We start from the raw sequence: 15398 nt of genomic DNA, 5'->3' as shown, positions 1-15398 counted from the left end.
ATGTGATCACTCCTTTCACCCTATTTCCAGAAGTGTCATGGGAAACTCTGGAATACAGAAAAAGATTGTTACCATAGCCCATTACATTAAACTATCCAACAAAAGTAATCCTACTAATAATGTGGGAAGATCAGATATCTTGCAATTTAATACCTGTGACTATATATACTGCATCAAGCAATATTGTAAGTAGAAACAGACATATGCGAGGGTAGAAAAACTATTCCTGTCCATGCATAATTTTTCTAAAATATCAGTGAAAAAAATATGTACTCAACAATCAAATCCTATTGTCTGTGAACGCTGTCAGTAGCAATTTCATCTTTTGACTTACAGAATTGAAGCTGAAGATTAACCAGATGACCTCTAACATCCCTTCTAGTCTATGAATCTACAAACCCTCTGTTAGAATCAAAATACCTCTGGAAGAATAGTATACCAAGCTATAATTTATGGAACAGTGTCATGGGCTGAATTGTATCTTTCCCAAATTCATATGTTGAAGCCCTAAACTCTAGTACCTCAGAATATAATTTTACTTGGAGACGGTCTTTAAAGATTAAGATTAAATCAGGTCATTTGGGTAGGCTCTAATCCAACATGACAGTGTCTTTATAGGAAGAGATTAGGACAAAGACACATGTGAAAGGAAGACCATGTGAGGACCCAGGGAGAACACAGACATCTACAAGCCAAGGAGAGAAGCCTCAGAAGAATCCAACCCTGCCGACCCCTTCCTCTCAGACTTCTAGCCTCTTCAACTGTGAGAAAATAAATTACTGTTGTTTAAGCCACCGGATCTGTGGTACCTTGTTATTAGCAAACAATAGAATACACAGCAAACAAAGAATTTGAAAGAGGGCTGAAGCACAGTTGAGACAAATTTGATCTGTGGGATGGGGAGAACAAGAGGTTCTTTTAAGGTTCTTTTAAAAGTAGAATTCCCTCTAAGATTTAGGGGCCAGTACTAGTGATATAATTAACTGAGGTGTGCTGGTAAAGATGTGATAAAATAGGTAAGAAGTTAAGAGAAGAAAGGAGAGAAGTGCATGACAGACTTCACCCTCTGAAATTTTGCCAGGGCTAAGCATAAAGTGATTCCATCAGGACAGGACATTATGGATGGCCAGGCCAAAGGCCATGTACCTAACCTTGTAAGCCTGTGGGGATCCTGTCTCCTACATGACTTCAGGCTTGCCTGGGCTCCTAATGTGTATCTTCACTGAGAATTTTGGAGCTCTCAGCATCTGCCATGACCCTTGGCTTTGAGAGCCAAATGCCTGCTCCACCTGGATCAAAGGCCCACCAGCACAAGCTCTTAGCCATCATCACTCTTGTTTATGATGCTCATTGTCAGAGCCTCCTGCTTGAGCCAAGACTAAGTTTGTCAGACCTGCCTTTCTCATATGATAGGCCAGTCTAGTAGTCCAGACCAGGGTGACATCTGAATCTTCTCATTATAGTATTCTTGCCCTACTAGTCTTCTACTTCCCCTGCCCCATACCTTATCCCTCTACTGCTAGGGACTCATCCCCCTATGTCAAACCAGACTTCACTATAATGGAACTCCTGCTCCTGGCTTCCTTCCTAGGCCTTCACCCACCCTGATGGATTTGCCTGGATCCTGTACCTGCAGTACCCTGGCTTATTTATCATTTTACTATACTTAGCTCTGACTTTTGCCCTCTAGTAAATCCCCCAGGCACTGAGTGGTTCTTAGAACCAGAACTCAGGGCCCACCATCCTGTGCTGCTGGGGTCATATTAAAATTCCACCACAAAGCACAATGCACATTTGGAAAAACAGATCCCTTCTTCAGAAACAGCCAACATAGCATACCCGCTACACAAAAACCTGACACCAAAGGGAAAATATTTTTGTTAAATAGACTGATTGCTAAATGAACAGGGTTTGTGAAAATCACATCTATTATATAGGACTTTTCAGTTCATAAGCCTCATAATATCAGATCATCATATTGGCAAGGCAGTGCTTGTAAGGCTGTTAGGATGAAATCTGGAAATTGCTTCATTATTGAATATTACAAATGATATTTGCCAACAGGGGATTTTTGCTTGTGTGTGCATTCAAATAAAATTTCTGGCCACCATTGTTTATAGCCCAAACATATTAATGTCTCCATATAACAAATCTCAAAGAAGACAAATGAAATAGTAAATAACCTAAGCATTGTGGACCCATTGAATATTGCATTTTACCTTTATGTTCTTTTTTTTTTTTTTATCACCCGCAGACATTTAAAAAAAAAAGAGCCTGATAATGTCAAAAGATGAGAAAGGCTAAATTCAGGGAAATAAAGGAACCATAAATCAGGAAAACTTTGGAGCTGCTAGAAAGACACTTTAATTTTGTAGACAAAAGACTGCATTAAGGAGGAATAATGCAATAATCAAAGGTGAATGAATCTCTATTGTCTGGCGTCTTTCTCTGTGGGAATTTTCCCACCCCTGACAGCTGTAAAGGGGGGAGGAGTGCAGACTGTGGCTGCGCCTTTATTCTCTCCCCCCGGTTGCTCCCCAGCCCCTCCTCTTCTCCGTCAATAAATGTCTGCAATCATATTCTTGAGCTCCTGTGTGATTTCAAGGTTCATCTCTTCCATGCAGCTCAAACACTAATTATCCCAGCTGTAATTAGTAAGATAATTAAATACTGGCTCACTCATCTACCTTGGGTCGGGTCATGATTCTCCCAGAAGACCTTGAGCAGTTCCTCAAAGCTGATGCGTTCTGGCTGGTACACCACTCGGACTACTTCTGCATGGCCAGTTTTTCCTTGAAAGAAACAGAACATACAACCAAAATTTACTGACAACACCAATTTACTACAAGTTGCTCATTTCCAAAAAATCACCAGACAAGGGCTAAAATTCTTCCCTCCTCCGAAGGAAGGGTGGGAGCATAACTACATTAACGAATGGTTTCATAGTAAGTCTGTCACTGGTTCTTTCTCCATAAGAGCACACAGTTGTCCTCTGGCAAGCTTCCTGAGGATGATGACTTCTCGTCATTGTGCTCTAATTATTTTTTTTAATTTCATGAGAAAACAAACTTGGGTTTTCTTTTCTTTTTTTTTTTATCTCACTCTTATCAAACCTTACGCATCCAATCTGACATAGTGCTCATGGTTTGAAACTCTGTGAGGGGAATGAGCCAATTTATTTTTATCATCACCACACTGTGCTATATGCAGTAAGTTTTGCTGCACTAACAGAATGAGATGGTGCCAGATCAAGAAACCTGTAACAAGCAGGCTTATATTGCATCAGATAAATTCGTTAATGGGGGGACATATTTGCTGTGCTGTTAACACAGAGGCAAGGGTCAGGTTCACATACCCAGCGGGGTGGTAAGTGTTTTCTCAGTCTAATTCGTCTCGTGGTAAACAACCACTGCAGCAAATGTGTCTCTGTTAGCATGCACATTCTCAGAGGTGGTCCCCAAGGTTCTGTAGATCAGGGAAGTGGGTATTTGCACTTGTATCTATAGAATTCATACCCTGCCTTATTTTACGGTGTTAGAGTGCAGTAAGTGATAGAAGACTCCATACATACCATTTCTATATTTAAATTTGTTTTCCATCTCTTTCCAGTCACCTTATGCATAGTTAAGAATTTAGCTTTGCCCAAAGAGATATCTGGCCTTAGCCTTGGCCTCTGGAAGGTAATTTATGTCATACCTGATAGGAATGTCCTTCTTTAAAGTGGTGCCGGCCACACCAACAGTCCTAGGGTGGGAGCTGGCCACTTTGAATCATAGGGTAGGGTTGGCCATACCCAACAGTGTTAGTTAGGTTCAGGGCTGGTCATGCCAGACAGACCAACCTTGTGCCGAGAGTAGGGTCTTTGGGTAACACAGCATCAGCTGACCCAGAGACAGAATTCAACCTTGTGGGCAATCAATCAATCATGCCTGTGTAAAAAAGCCCCAATAACAACTCTGGACATCAAAGCATGGGTGAGCTTCCTGGTTGGCAATACTCTTTGCATACTGTCACACACGGATGCCAGGAGGGTAATACATCCTGACTGCATGGAAGATAACACAGAAACTTTGCACTGGAACCCTTCTAGACCCTGCCCTATGCATCTCCTCCTTTGGCTGATTTTGATCCATACCCTTCCCCTATAATAAACTGTAACTCTGAGGATAACTGTTCTCAGTGAGTTCTCTGAGTCCTAACAAATTCTCAGACCACACAGTGGTCCAGGAGTCCCTTGAACTTGCAACTTAGTTTGCAAAGTGTTTGCCCATAGGTTGTTAATCTCACCTTAATTCTCAACCATTTTACCATTGGAAAACTGAGATACACAGAAGTTGGATTTGCCCCAAATTCACATAGAGCTAGTGAATTTCTGGACCATAACCTAAAAACCTTCTGGTGTTTTGTCCAGGATTCTTTCCAATAAACAAAGCAAAGAAAGCAAAGTGAACATGAATCCAGAAAAAGAAAATAAAAATCTATTCATTATCTTTAATCTTTTTTTAATATTTAAATTTATTTCTGATGGTAGAAATAATAATTTACAAATAATATGAAGCTTAGAAAATGTGCAGAAGTATAAAAAAGAAAAAAAAATAATGTGTTGTAATCTGACCACATAAAATAAGTACTATCAACATTTTTTACACAATTCTTTCTGGATATGTACCAAATACACACAAGTGCACATGTGCTCATACACACACACACCACCACACCATGCACAATTTGCTTTATTGTAATCTTGTCATCATGCTTTTCTTTTACATACCAGCATATTGTTTGTCCCCACATCACTAAAATTTTTAGAAAAAGCCATTATAATGACTATATAACACTCCAAAGATGGTTGTACTATTATTCAATCACTCCCTGTCATTGGAGTTTAGACTCAATCCTATTTTTATCTATCAACATAAATATCTTTCCACATTTCCAAGACTGTCTCAAGCCACAGTTACATAAGTGGGATTTCTAAACCAATGTTTACAAACATTTTTAAGTTTCTTGATATCTAGTGCTTAAATGCTTCGGTAAAGTTGACCCAATTTTCTCTCCCTATTGGCAGTATATTTCAAGGCCAATCTCAGTGACTATTATAATGTTTTTAACTCTTACCAATTGGACAATTGTACCCTATCAGTTTATTTTCAATGAATTTAATTATTAGTAAGGCAAAGAAAAGGGTCATGTTTATTAATAATTTTAATTTATTTGCTCTGATTTTGGCAATATCCTTTTTATATTGGATTATATTTTTATTTTTCTTATTATTTTTTAAAAAGATATTTAGGGGCACCTCAGTGGCTCAGTCAGTTAAGCATCCAACTTCAGCTCAGGCTGTGATCTCATGGTTCATGGGTTCAAGCCCCACATCAGGCTCACTGCTGTCAATGCAGAGCCCACTTTAGATCTTCTGTCTGTCTCTCTCTGCCCTACCCTTGCTTGTGCTCTCTCTCCCTCTCAAAAATAAATAAACACTTAAAAATAAATAAATAAATGAATAAATAAATAAAAATGTATTTATATTTAAGTGAATTGGTCATCTTACATAATTTCAATTCAAATACTATAGGCATGTAAGTAAGCAAAAGACAGATTTTATGCAAACAGATATGAAAAGAATTATGGGAGAATTATGGGAAGAAGATACATTAAGTATAATAATGTTACTATAAACCACTTTTGATCCTACTTTAAAATCTTATTATTTTGTATTTTGAAATGTTTAAGTGAATGATTTAATTAAATAAAAATTAAACTCCCTAAATATTAAAAGTAGCAACAATGTGTAACAATTATGATAAATATATTTGGTAACAAAAGCATAGAAAACCACACTAGAAATATAGGTAAAAGATGTAAACAGGCAGTGCATGTAAGAAGAAATAAATGTAAGTCAAGATTGAAAAATGCTCAACATTTTTAGTGATAAAAGCAAATAAAGGCATATTGAAACATGAACATACCATCTCGCATTACATTTTATAAAACTGCTTAAAAGCGTAACTAGCGCTGATGAGGAGACTGAAACTGGCATCTTTACTTGGCTGGTGACAGTATAAATGACCAACTCCCACAGGCATATGTATCAAGAGCCACAAGGATTAACTCACCTCCACTAAGTGATACAGAAAATCTATCCCAAAGATACAACCCCAAATAATGGAAAAGATATGTACATGCAAAAAAAAATTTTTTTTTACTCCATCATTACAATGCTGGAATACTATAAGATATCCAAAAGTCAAATAAAAAAAGAAACCAACTGGGGCACCTGGGTGGCTCAGTCAATTAAGCGTCTGACTTCAGCTCAGGTCATGATCTCCTGGTTCCTAAGTTCGAGCCCCACATCAGGCTCTGTGCTGACAGCTCAGAGCCTGGAGCCTGCTTCAGATTCTGTGTCTCCCTCTCTCTCTGTCCCTCTCCCTGCTCATGCTCTGTCTCTCTCAAAAATATATAAACATTAAGATAATTTTTTTAAAGAAACCAATTATGGTATAACCTCATGGTGAAGTATCATGTGACCGTTACAATACAATGTCCTAACCCTAGTAAAAAGTGTTACCTTCACTGAAGTCTGATAAAACGGTAGGCACTTTACCTACTTGACCTTCTTTAATGCTCATAACAAGTTTTTTCCCGAGTTCTTCCTATTGTGGAAAATACACACAGCAAACTTTACCATCTTAACCATCTTTCATGTGCACAGTTTGGTGGCATAAACTACATTCACACCTGTAGTGTGAACTACTATTCATAAGTAGTACTTGTGCTACTGTCAACCACCATCCATCTCCAGAACTTCTTTCACCTTGCAAGCCTGAAACTGTATCCGCTGAACACTAATTCCTCGTTTCTCTCCTACCCACAACCCCCGGCAACCATTCCACTTCTGTTTCTGTGAATTTGACCACTTTAGACACTTCAGAAAAGTGCAATTTTCACTTAGCACAATCCTCAAGGTTCACCCATGTTGCAGCAAGTGTCAGAATTTCCTCCCTCATTCTTAGAATGAGTAATATTCCAGTATATGGATATGCCACATTTGACTTATCCATTCATCTGTCAATGGACATTTGGGTTGCTTCCACCTTTTGGCTACTGAGAATAACGCTGCTATAAACATGGGCATACAAATATGTCTCACAATTTTATAAGAGAGATACAGTCCCCATTTAAAGGTAAGACAACTAAGTCCTCTCCACAAGTTTTCTCACACAACATCCCACAGCCAATAAGCAGCAGGATCTAGTGAGGTGCTCATTCTATGCCCGTAAGCCAGGCTCCTGACTGTAGACCGCTGAAGTCAGCAAGTGGCTGCAAATGTCATACAGGCAGTGGCCCTATATGAGAAATCACAGCTGTGGAGTAATTGACATCCAGGCTGTCAAGACTATTTTACAGGATTAGGCCCTTCTTTTGTGGTAGGAATATGGGGTCAGGAAAGATTTCCATAAACACTTTCAGACATAATCTAAGCACGGACATTATTTGTGGAGAGGTTTAAAGAAGCTTGGTGGTTTAAAAGAAACTGCTACCATTAAAATTCAAGATCCATCTGCATTGACAAACAGTGGGGAGAAGCCCTCATCAAACTCACCTTTAAGTTTCTTTATTTTATTTCTCCAAAGTACAAGAGTCTGTGTAAAAATACACAGTGCAAATGATCAAAAGGATTAAGGGGCTAGGAACCACTTACAGAAATGCCCACGCCTCCAGGAACTCACCAATGTGCTAGGCTAATTTGATTCCCGGGACCAATCTGCAAATACTTTCTGGTGCTTCCAGAGATAAAAGGCTGTATCTTAAAAATACTTTGAGCTGTTTCTTCATATAACATCGTGCAAATACCATGATAGATGTGATGTGCAAACATGCTTGTTAACAATTCACAGCAGCATCAGAGGGGTTCTAACATTGTTGTTCAAAAATGTCTTGAAATGAAAAGGACTAATGTCTTCTCTGAGCATTTCCCAGTGTTTCCTTACCCCATGAGCCCAAAGAAAAGTAATGAATGCAGAGAAGTAGGTTATGGGCAGTCATTCCTTATAAGACAAAAGATCCCAGAAGAAACCTAAAGGAATGTTTGGGGTGGGGGGAGTGGCGCTGAAAAATCAGGCACTCTGCAGTCACCTAGACCTTTGTGGAAGCCAAGTGAACCAGGTGTTTTTAAAGGAGAATCCCAAGATAATTAGCCTGTCTTTGAAGTTCTATGTCATGGCTTTCCATCCCATGGGGAAAACATTATCTTCAACTCTTCCAGGTTAGTGTGATTTGTTTTGCTATACTCAGGCTAGTAAAAAGGGAGGAGAGAGCAAGAAGGTGGTCTGCCCAGTAGATAAAAACAGGAGACAGCCCGGAAGCTGGTGAGATGCAAGGGCAGGGAGAGCGTAGCAGAGGGCAGTGCTGTGTGCTCGTAGGGAGCCCCCACTCAGGAGCCACACACTGCCTGGGCTACCATTCTGGGTCAGCCACGTGGCAACTGCCTGACCTTGGCATGGCCAGGGATAGAAGAAAAGGGTGGTTCAAATCAGAGCTCCATGGCATATGAGCCATGCCTTCCCTAAGGGGCCCACATGAATTTTTGAAGGCCCTTTTATCTATTGAGTTGCTTCATCTACTTGAGGAAACTTGCTTCAGTCTCCTCATCTGCTAAATGTGGAATTAGAACATGCCTCCACATAGGATGTAAGTCTCTCTAATTCTCTATGTCTTATTATCAAAAGTTGTATTATTATAGTTATTCTCTACTCAGCTGGGGTAGAAGGGGAAAAGACTAGAATTAAAGTCACAAGAAGTAATTTAGACCATAGGTCTAACAAGTAGTTTGACACTTTTTTGACTGTGATCCCAAGTCTTCTTTTTTGGATAGAAATAAAAATAACCTCTGTGACAGAAGACTCATCAGGATTAAATGAGGTCATATGTGGGAAAGTACTGGGGAAGAGTAAAGCTCTCTATACATAAATAAGATTTCTATTGTTATTTCCCTTTTGAGTTTTCTTAAAAGGGATGCCTTCCCCATAAGGACCAAATCACAGGAGAAAACATAAGATACAAGGAAGTTCTAGTTCATCAAACTAAATTTTATCTCTGTAAGTGTCTAATTGTGATTTCATTCATGCATCTATTCTAGAAATATCAGCTAAGTGTCTACATCTACTCAATCAGGTGCTCAGGTGAGGTCCCAGCCGACACATTCCAGCCCCGATGGGAGCTGTAGTCAGGCCTTCATCCACACCAGGCAAAGACCCAGATTCCCATTCTTCTGATGAACTATAATGAATCAAGTGTGATTCCTCACCTTAGAATCAGAACTAAAAGACATGGGTTTAATGAGAGAGTTCTTAATTCAGGTAAAAAGAAGCCTCTGGAAGCAGTTTGGAATCTTGCCTCCCTGGAGACACTGTTTCCTACTATGCCATCACACCTGTCAACAACTTCTTTTGGACAAGAACCTATGTCCATCAGAGTCCATGATATTCAGGAGACGGTGAAGAGTCACCTGGACTGAGAAGAGCTGAAGGCCCTCCCACTGTCCCCAGGGCAGAATATGTGAGGCCACCTCTCTCAAGTCAAAGCCAAATGGCTGCAGGCCAGCAGGCGGCAGTCACAAGTGGTCAGAATCACACCACTGGCATGATAAGCAAGTGAGCTAAGCAAGTGAATTGAGTTCTATTCCAAATTCTCGGTAGAAATGGTGGCTCCTTCCCCACAGCACGGGCAAATCTGATGCAGAGATTTCCATAAGGCGAATGAGCATGACCATCCGTGCCAAGGGCAGCTTGAGCCTGTGAGGGGCTCCTGGGTGTGGCGTCTGGCCTGAGCAAAAGGGGCTCCAAAGGCAAGCCGAGCAGCCCAGACCTGCATGGTTTGTGTGGATTCCTAGGTCCCAGGGTGGGAGGAAAAGCCTGGGAGGGCAGAGCCCCTGCCCTCTGGAAGGGGGTGTGTCAAGGGCAGAGAGGAGGAAAGCAAAGAGAGATGGAAAGGAGACAAGGAAAGCAGGATGCAGATAAGACCTGTGCACATGGTTTCCGCTCCTAGTATCAAGGTTCCTGGGGCCCTTTGCTGCTGCTGTGGGGAGGGTCGGGGAACGGTCGCCCACCTGGTCCCCCAGCAGACAGTATAGCCACATGGGTACCCCTTGCAGCGAGCAGGGCTTCTGCTGTATCTGCAAGGCAATGAAAGACCTCCAGGCCTGCTCGCTCCTCTCCCCATGTTGTGATCCAGCCATGAGCCACACATCACAGTCGACAGGGTGCCTGTCTAGACCCAGCCTGCTGGGCACCACTCAGCCCAAGGAAGCATTCAGCACTGTGCTTCCTTGGCTTGCCTCGTGGCCACCTGGCAGTGGTGTGACCTTGACCAAGCTCTTTCTTCTCTAAGCTTTCATTTCCTTATCTGTGAAATGAGGATATTCATAATACTCACCTCAGGGACTACTGTGAGGATTAGTTTGATAATCCACAGGAAGCACTAAGAATAGTCTGGCCCACCCAATATTAGCTTTATTCATAACAGTATGGTTAGTATTGTTATTTTTACCATTGCCACTATTATTTCATAATTTGGGGGGGAAGGTCCAGGAATCTGTATTTTTATAAGATTCCCCAGGTGATTCTTAACAGAGCTACTATTAAGTGTAAAAGTGTAAAAACCACTCATCCTGAGCCCAGTGCACCCCTTAAGCAGCCAGCTGTCAACCTCCCTCTCCTGGATCTCAGTGCTCACTGTCTTAGTTATCAGGAGGTGCATGGGAGTCCCACAGTCCTTAAGTAAGGCAGGCAGGCAGGCAGGCTGGACGGGAATGGGTGAGGAGGGAAGGAGGGAAGGAGGGAAGGAGAGGAGCACAGAGGAAAGGAGGAAGGATATTAACCCCTGTTAAAAGAATACACTGGAGGTGCCTGGGTGGCTCAGTGGGTTAAGCGTCCAACCCTTGATTTTAGCTCAGGTCATGATCTCATCGTTGTTAGATCAAGCCCTGCGTTGGGTTCTGTGTTGAACATGGAGCCTACATGGGATATTCTCTCTCTCTCTCTCTCTCTCTCTCTCTCTCTCTCTCTTTCTCTCTCTTTCTCTCTCCCTCTGCCCTTCTCCCCTATCACTTTCTCTCTCTCTCTAAAATATAAAAAATAAATAAATAAAAATAAACATTAAAAAAATAAACTGAAGGATACTGAACATCCTAAGTGTTTATCTGAGCAAACATCTATGCAAAATAGGGCAGTGACAAACAGGAAGGGGCTAGGAGCACTCCAAAGACAGGAGCTGGGGAGAAACATATAGAGAAATTGTGGAAGCAAATAAAGGAAATTATTTGACTAGCTAAAGCTGTTAGTTAGCTGTTTGTGATTGGCTGTCCTTAGCATTTTGGTTTCATAACCTTGAGGTATTTACAGGCCTAGACTGTGATTTGCTTATGTTGGTGCCACACTAATAGACCCACCTCAGTCTAATGGCCTCCTTGTTTAATTAATTTAACACTCTTTACAAAGATCTGTGGAATGAATGAGGAGGAGGTGGGTGATAGGAAAACATGAATAGCAAAATACCTTTAATAAATGTAGCATTTATTAAACTCCATGCATTGCTCTAAACTCTTGATACAAATTGATGAAGTTAACACTCACAAAAACCCTGAGATAAATAATATTATTATTCCCACTTTTTCAAGGAGGAAACTAAGATGCAAAGAGGTAAAAGAACCCAAAGTCAAAGATTAAGTGGCAGAGACTGGACTTGAGCCCACCATGACATGGCTCACAGACTAGAGGGCAGCGTGAGTAAGGTAGGTTTGTGAACGGGCAACATCCTTATCAAGACATCAGGTACAAGAGAAAGGAAATGGCCATTGTGGACAGAAGAAGTCAGAGGTGCTTCATGGAAGAGGGGGGTTGCATTCAGGCCACGGCCACAGTCATAAACAAAAACAAGATTTCAAAAAGGACAGGCAAAGAGACAGGGAGCTCTTTTCTGCTGCAACACCACAGACCTGCTATCATGTGCTGTAACTGGAAAAGCCTCTTAGCTGGCTCACCCTCCAAGCTCCCCTGCTCAACCCAACATAACCACAAACCCCCCTGCATTTGGACACAGCACTTTATATTTTCAGAGTGCTTCTGGCTCCACAAATTCATTATAGTATCACAGCCACCTTCCCAGGGCAATTAGTAAGATTAATGCTATTATGTCCATTTTATTGACAAGAAAGCCAAGGCTTAAAGAGATTGAATAACTTGCTTGAAGTCTCAGAGCTTGTAAGCAATTGAGACAACCGAGAATCTGACCACTGTCGATGGGCTCCACTCCCAGCCACTTCTCCCACAACTGCCCTCTGCCCAGGGGCCTACAGGAGCCCTTCTTGGCCACCAGGCCTCTCCACGTCTCCAATCTCATTTCCCCACACACTCTCCCTGATCCAGACAGTCCATATCCCCATCCACACCCCTTGCTGCTGTAGTCCCCCAGCCTGCAGTACACACCCTCCAGCCACCTGAAATCAAAGCCCTCCACTACTCTCAAGGTCCCCGTAGGTGCTGCTTCTTCCAGGAAGCCCTCCCTGCGTATAGGACCTGGACAAGAAGCACGATATAGGGGAGAAAGCACAGTCAGTGGGCTCCAATGGGATCTGCTTTGCTCAGATCCAGGCTTGCTGACTGAGTCAGGTCCCCTGAGGTCTCTCGCCAAACCCCTGTGATGAAAAGAGATGTATGTAGCAGGTAGGATCTAGCGATTCTCATAGAGGGTACTCAGAAAATGGTTTTTGTCTTCCAAACACCACCGATCCAGCCTCCTTCTTCCACTTGGAATCAGTCTCTCACCTTGTAACACTTGAGTCCTGACTGTTTTTGAGCGCTTGCTCAGTGTTTCGTGTATACAGAGTTCTCCTGGGAAAAGGAACCATGACACTGGCTCTTTTCTATCATCCCCCAGGACTGGGCACATGATCTGATATTAATAAATACACACAGATTGAAGGATCCTTTGTGCTGATTTTTTTCTGCCACTTATCGAGCCTTCATCTGGATGAGTGTCCACACTGGCCCCAGCACTGCTCACCTGCCCAAGGACCAGTCTCCTAAATGGAATTATATATAAAAGCTCTGCTCTGCCTCTCTGTCCCAAACTGCTGAATTCTATGTAAAACTCGCCATACCTACCCAGAGAAAGGTATTAGATACAACTAACACAACTTAACTACCTCACCGTATGGGTCAGCATAATGTTTTATTTACTCACTAAACTCATAAATATTCGAATGCCTACTCAGTTCCAGGCACTTCACTAAGTGCTGGGGATTCAATGATGACAAGTGTTAATAAGGCAACAACAAAAACTCTGGCAGCCTGGATTTTGCCCACAGTCTGGGTCCAGGTAAGGAACTCCTCTTTAAAGAAAACGACCTGACCTATTTTATTTATCCTACAGGGAAGATGGCAGGGAGAAGTCAGCTATAGTTATTTTTTCATTAAATAATAACCATTTTCCAACTCCCCTCATCCTTCCCAGCCAACAAGACCCATCCAAACTGTTAAACCAAATCAAAGAGCACACAAAAAGATCCAGGTGTTTGAAGGGAAAGGGGGAGTACTGGATGACTAATACCTCCCTCTTCCCATACAAGATTCAAAACACTCCTTCCCTCTTGCTAATTAACTACAAAGAGGTAAGATGTCAGCTCAGTTTCATCTCCAGCTCCTGCAGATAGAAAATGTGATTTCCAACAATGTACTCATTATAAAAAAAATCCTAATACATCAAAATTGGGTGCCCTGTGGAGTTCATTATAGGATTTGAGGAGTGTCTATACTGTCATTTTATCTTTGCTTTTTTTCTTTTGTCTCTTCAGTCACTTAAAGTGTCCAAAGAGAAATATAAGCTTTCAAAAGCATCCTATTGATTGAAAAGTAGAAAAAAATCCTGTTGGAACAACTGCGATTTTTTTTCCGGTCCATCATGGGGAGACATAGTGGGGAATTTATAATCCTCTGGTGTGTATGTAATACAGGCACATTCTTCAGAGATTATTCTCTCAGAGGAATGCTATAAACATAGTTGAGTACTTGCTAAGAAAATTCCTCAAGAAAGCAATAAACTACAACCATTCATTTCTTTGTGGTGCTGGAGGTTTCTCACTGCTATGAAGTTAACTAGTGGGTAAGCAGTCTAGGAGTGAGCAGCTGACTAGTTTCTGTATCCAACATGCTGATTATACAGGCTGACCTTCACACCCTTTGAGGTGTTTTTTCCAGAACAAGAAGTATATGAAAGGTTCTTGTAGGTGGGTTGATCAAATGTTCATTTCCTGGACCAGCACCTACTCCCAACTTACCATGAGGGGGACAAGCATTATGAAATATTGGTAAAACTAACCTGCCAACAAGGAATCATGGTACTCTCGCAGCCAAGGGAACAAACACACTTTTATTAAGGGTCTGATTAACACTTAAAAGGATATTGTATGCTTAGAAACTATGCCTTCTGGATGCTGTTAAATGACACCAAGTCCAAAATGAGGCCCGTCTGTACCTTGTTATCAGTGGGTTACACCAGAAGAGTGGTTCACGACCCTATGCCTATGCCTTCTAATCACACTTTTTAAAGAATATTCTCATACCTCCCACTCTACCCCACACTGGAATTCTGACACAGGGGGCGTGGGGTCAGGTCTAGGCACGTGCATCTTCACAAAGCTTGACAGGTGCTTCTGATGTGCAGTTGGGAAAGAGAACTATGAAATTAGGTGTTTGATATATGAAGCTATATCAATGGAGAGGAAGTAAGACATAAGATTTTTCAAAATAATGTACAGGATTATAAGGGACTTGAAAAAGATCATCTAGGGGCGCCTGGGTGGCGCAGTCGGTTGAGCGTCCGACTTCAGCCAGGTCACGATCTCGCGGTCCGTGAGTTCGAGCCCCGCGTCAGGCTCTGGGCTGATGGCTCGGAGCCTGGAGCCTGTTTCCGATTCTGTGTCTCCCTCTCTCTCTGCCCCTCCCCCGTTCATGCTCTGTCTCTCTCTGTCCCAAAAATAAATAAAAAACGTTGAAAAAAAAAAAAAAAAAAAAAGAAAAAGATCATCTAGCCAAATGCCACGTTGTTTTTTACCACATTGCAACATTCAGATGACCATTTCAAGTCACAGGACACACACTACTTCACCAAAGTATCCATGCCATTGTTGGACTGTTCTAATTGCTGGGAAGTTCTGCCTTTATTGAGTCAAGTCTACTTCCTTCTACTCACTGGTCCAGGTTATGCCTTTGACGTCCAGTCACTCATCCATAATGACCCTTGAAAAGGCTGAAAGCATAGGACATCGTGGTTCAATTAAATGAGCACTGCCTTTGGAATCAAAAAACCTAATGTGGAGCATATATAATCTGCCAGATAAG

General features: G+C 41.7%; 1 protein-coding gene across 5 annotated transcripts in view; it reads right to left on the bottom strand.

Moving 5' to 3' along the window:
- Window positions 1-15398, bottom strand: part of MSRA (methionine sulfoxide reductase A) — a 451589-nt gene that overhangs the window by 149550 nt on the left and 286641 nt on the right. For all 5 annotated transcript variants that reach the window (XM_019440908.2, XM_053901094.1, XM_053901097.1 and 2 more), the window contains one exon: window positions 2688-2792. In XM_019440908.2, coding sequence (XP_019296453.1) covers window positions 2688-2792 — 105 coding nt within the window. The remainder of the gene's footprint in view (window positions 1-2687; window positions 2793-15398) is intronic.

The sequence above is a fragment of the Panthera pardus genome, unplaced genomic scaffold, assembly GCF_024362965.1.
Source record: "Panthera pardus isolate Hobbes unplaced genomic scaffold, ASM2436296v1 HiC_scaffold_13, whole genome shotgun sequence".
Classification (NCBI taxonomy): Eukaryota; Metazoa; Chordata; class Mammalia; order Carnivora; family Felidae; genus Panthera; species Panthera pardus.
Note: the sequence above shows the minus strand (reverse complement) of the source record. Positions and strands in the feature narration are given on the sequence as shown.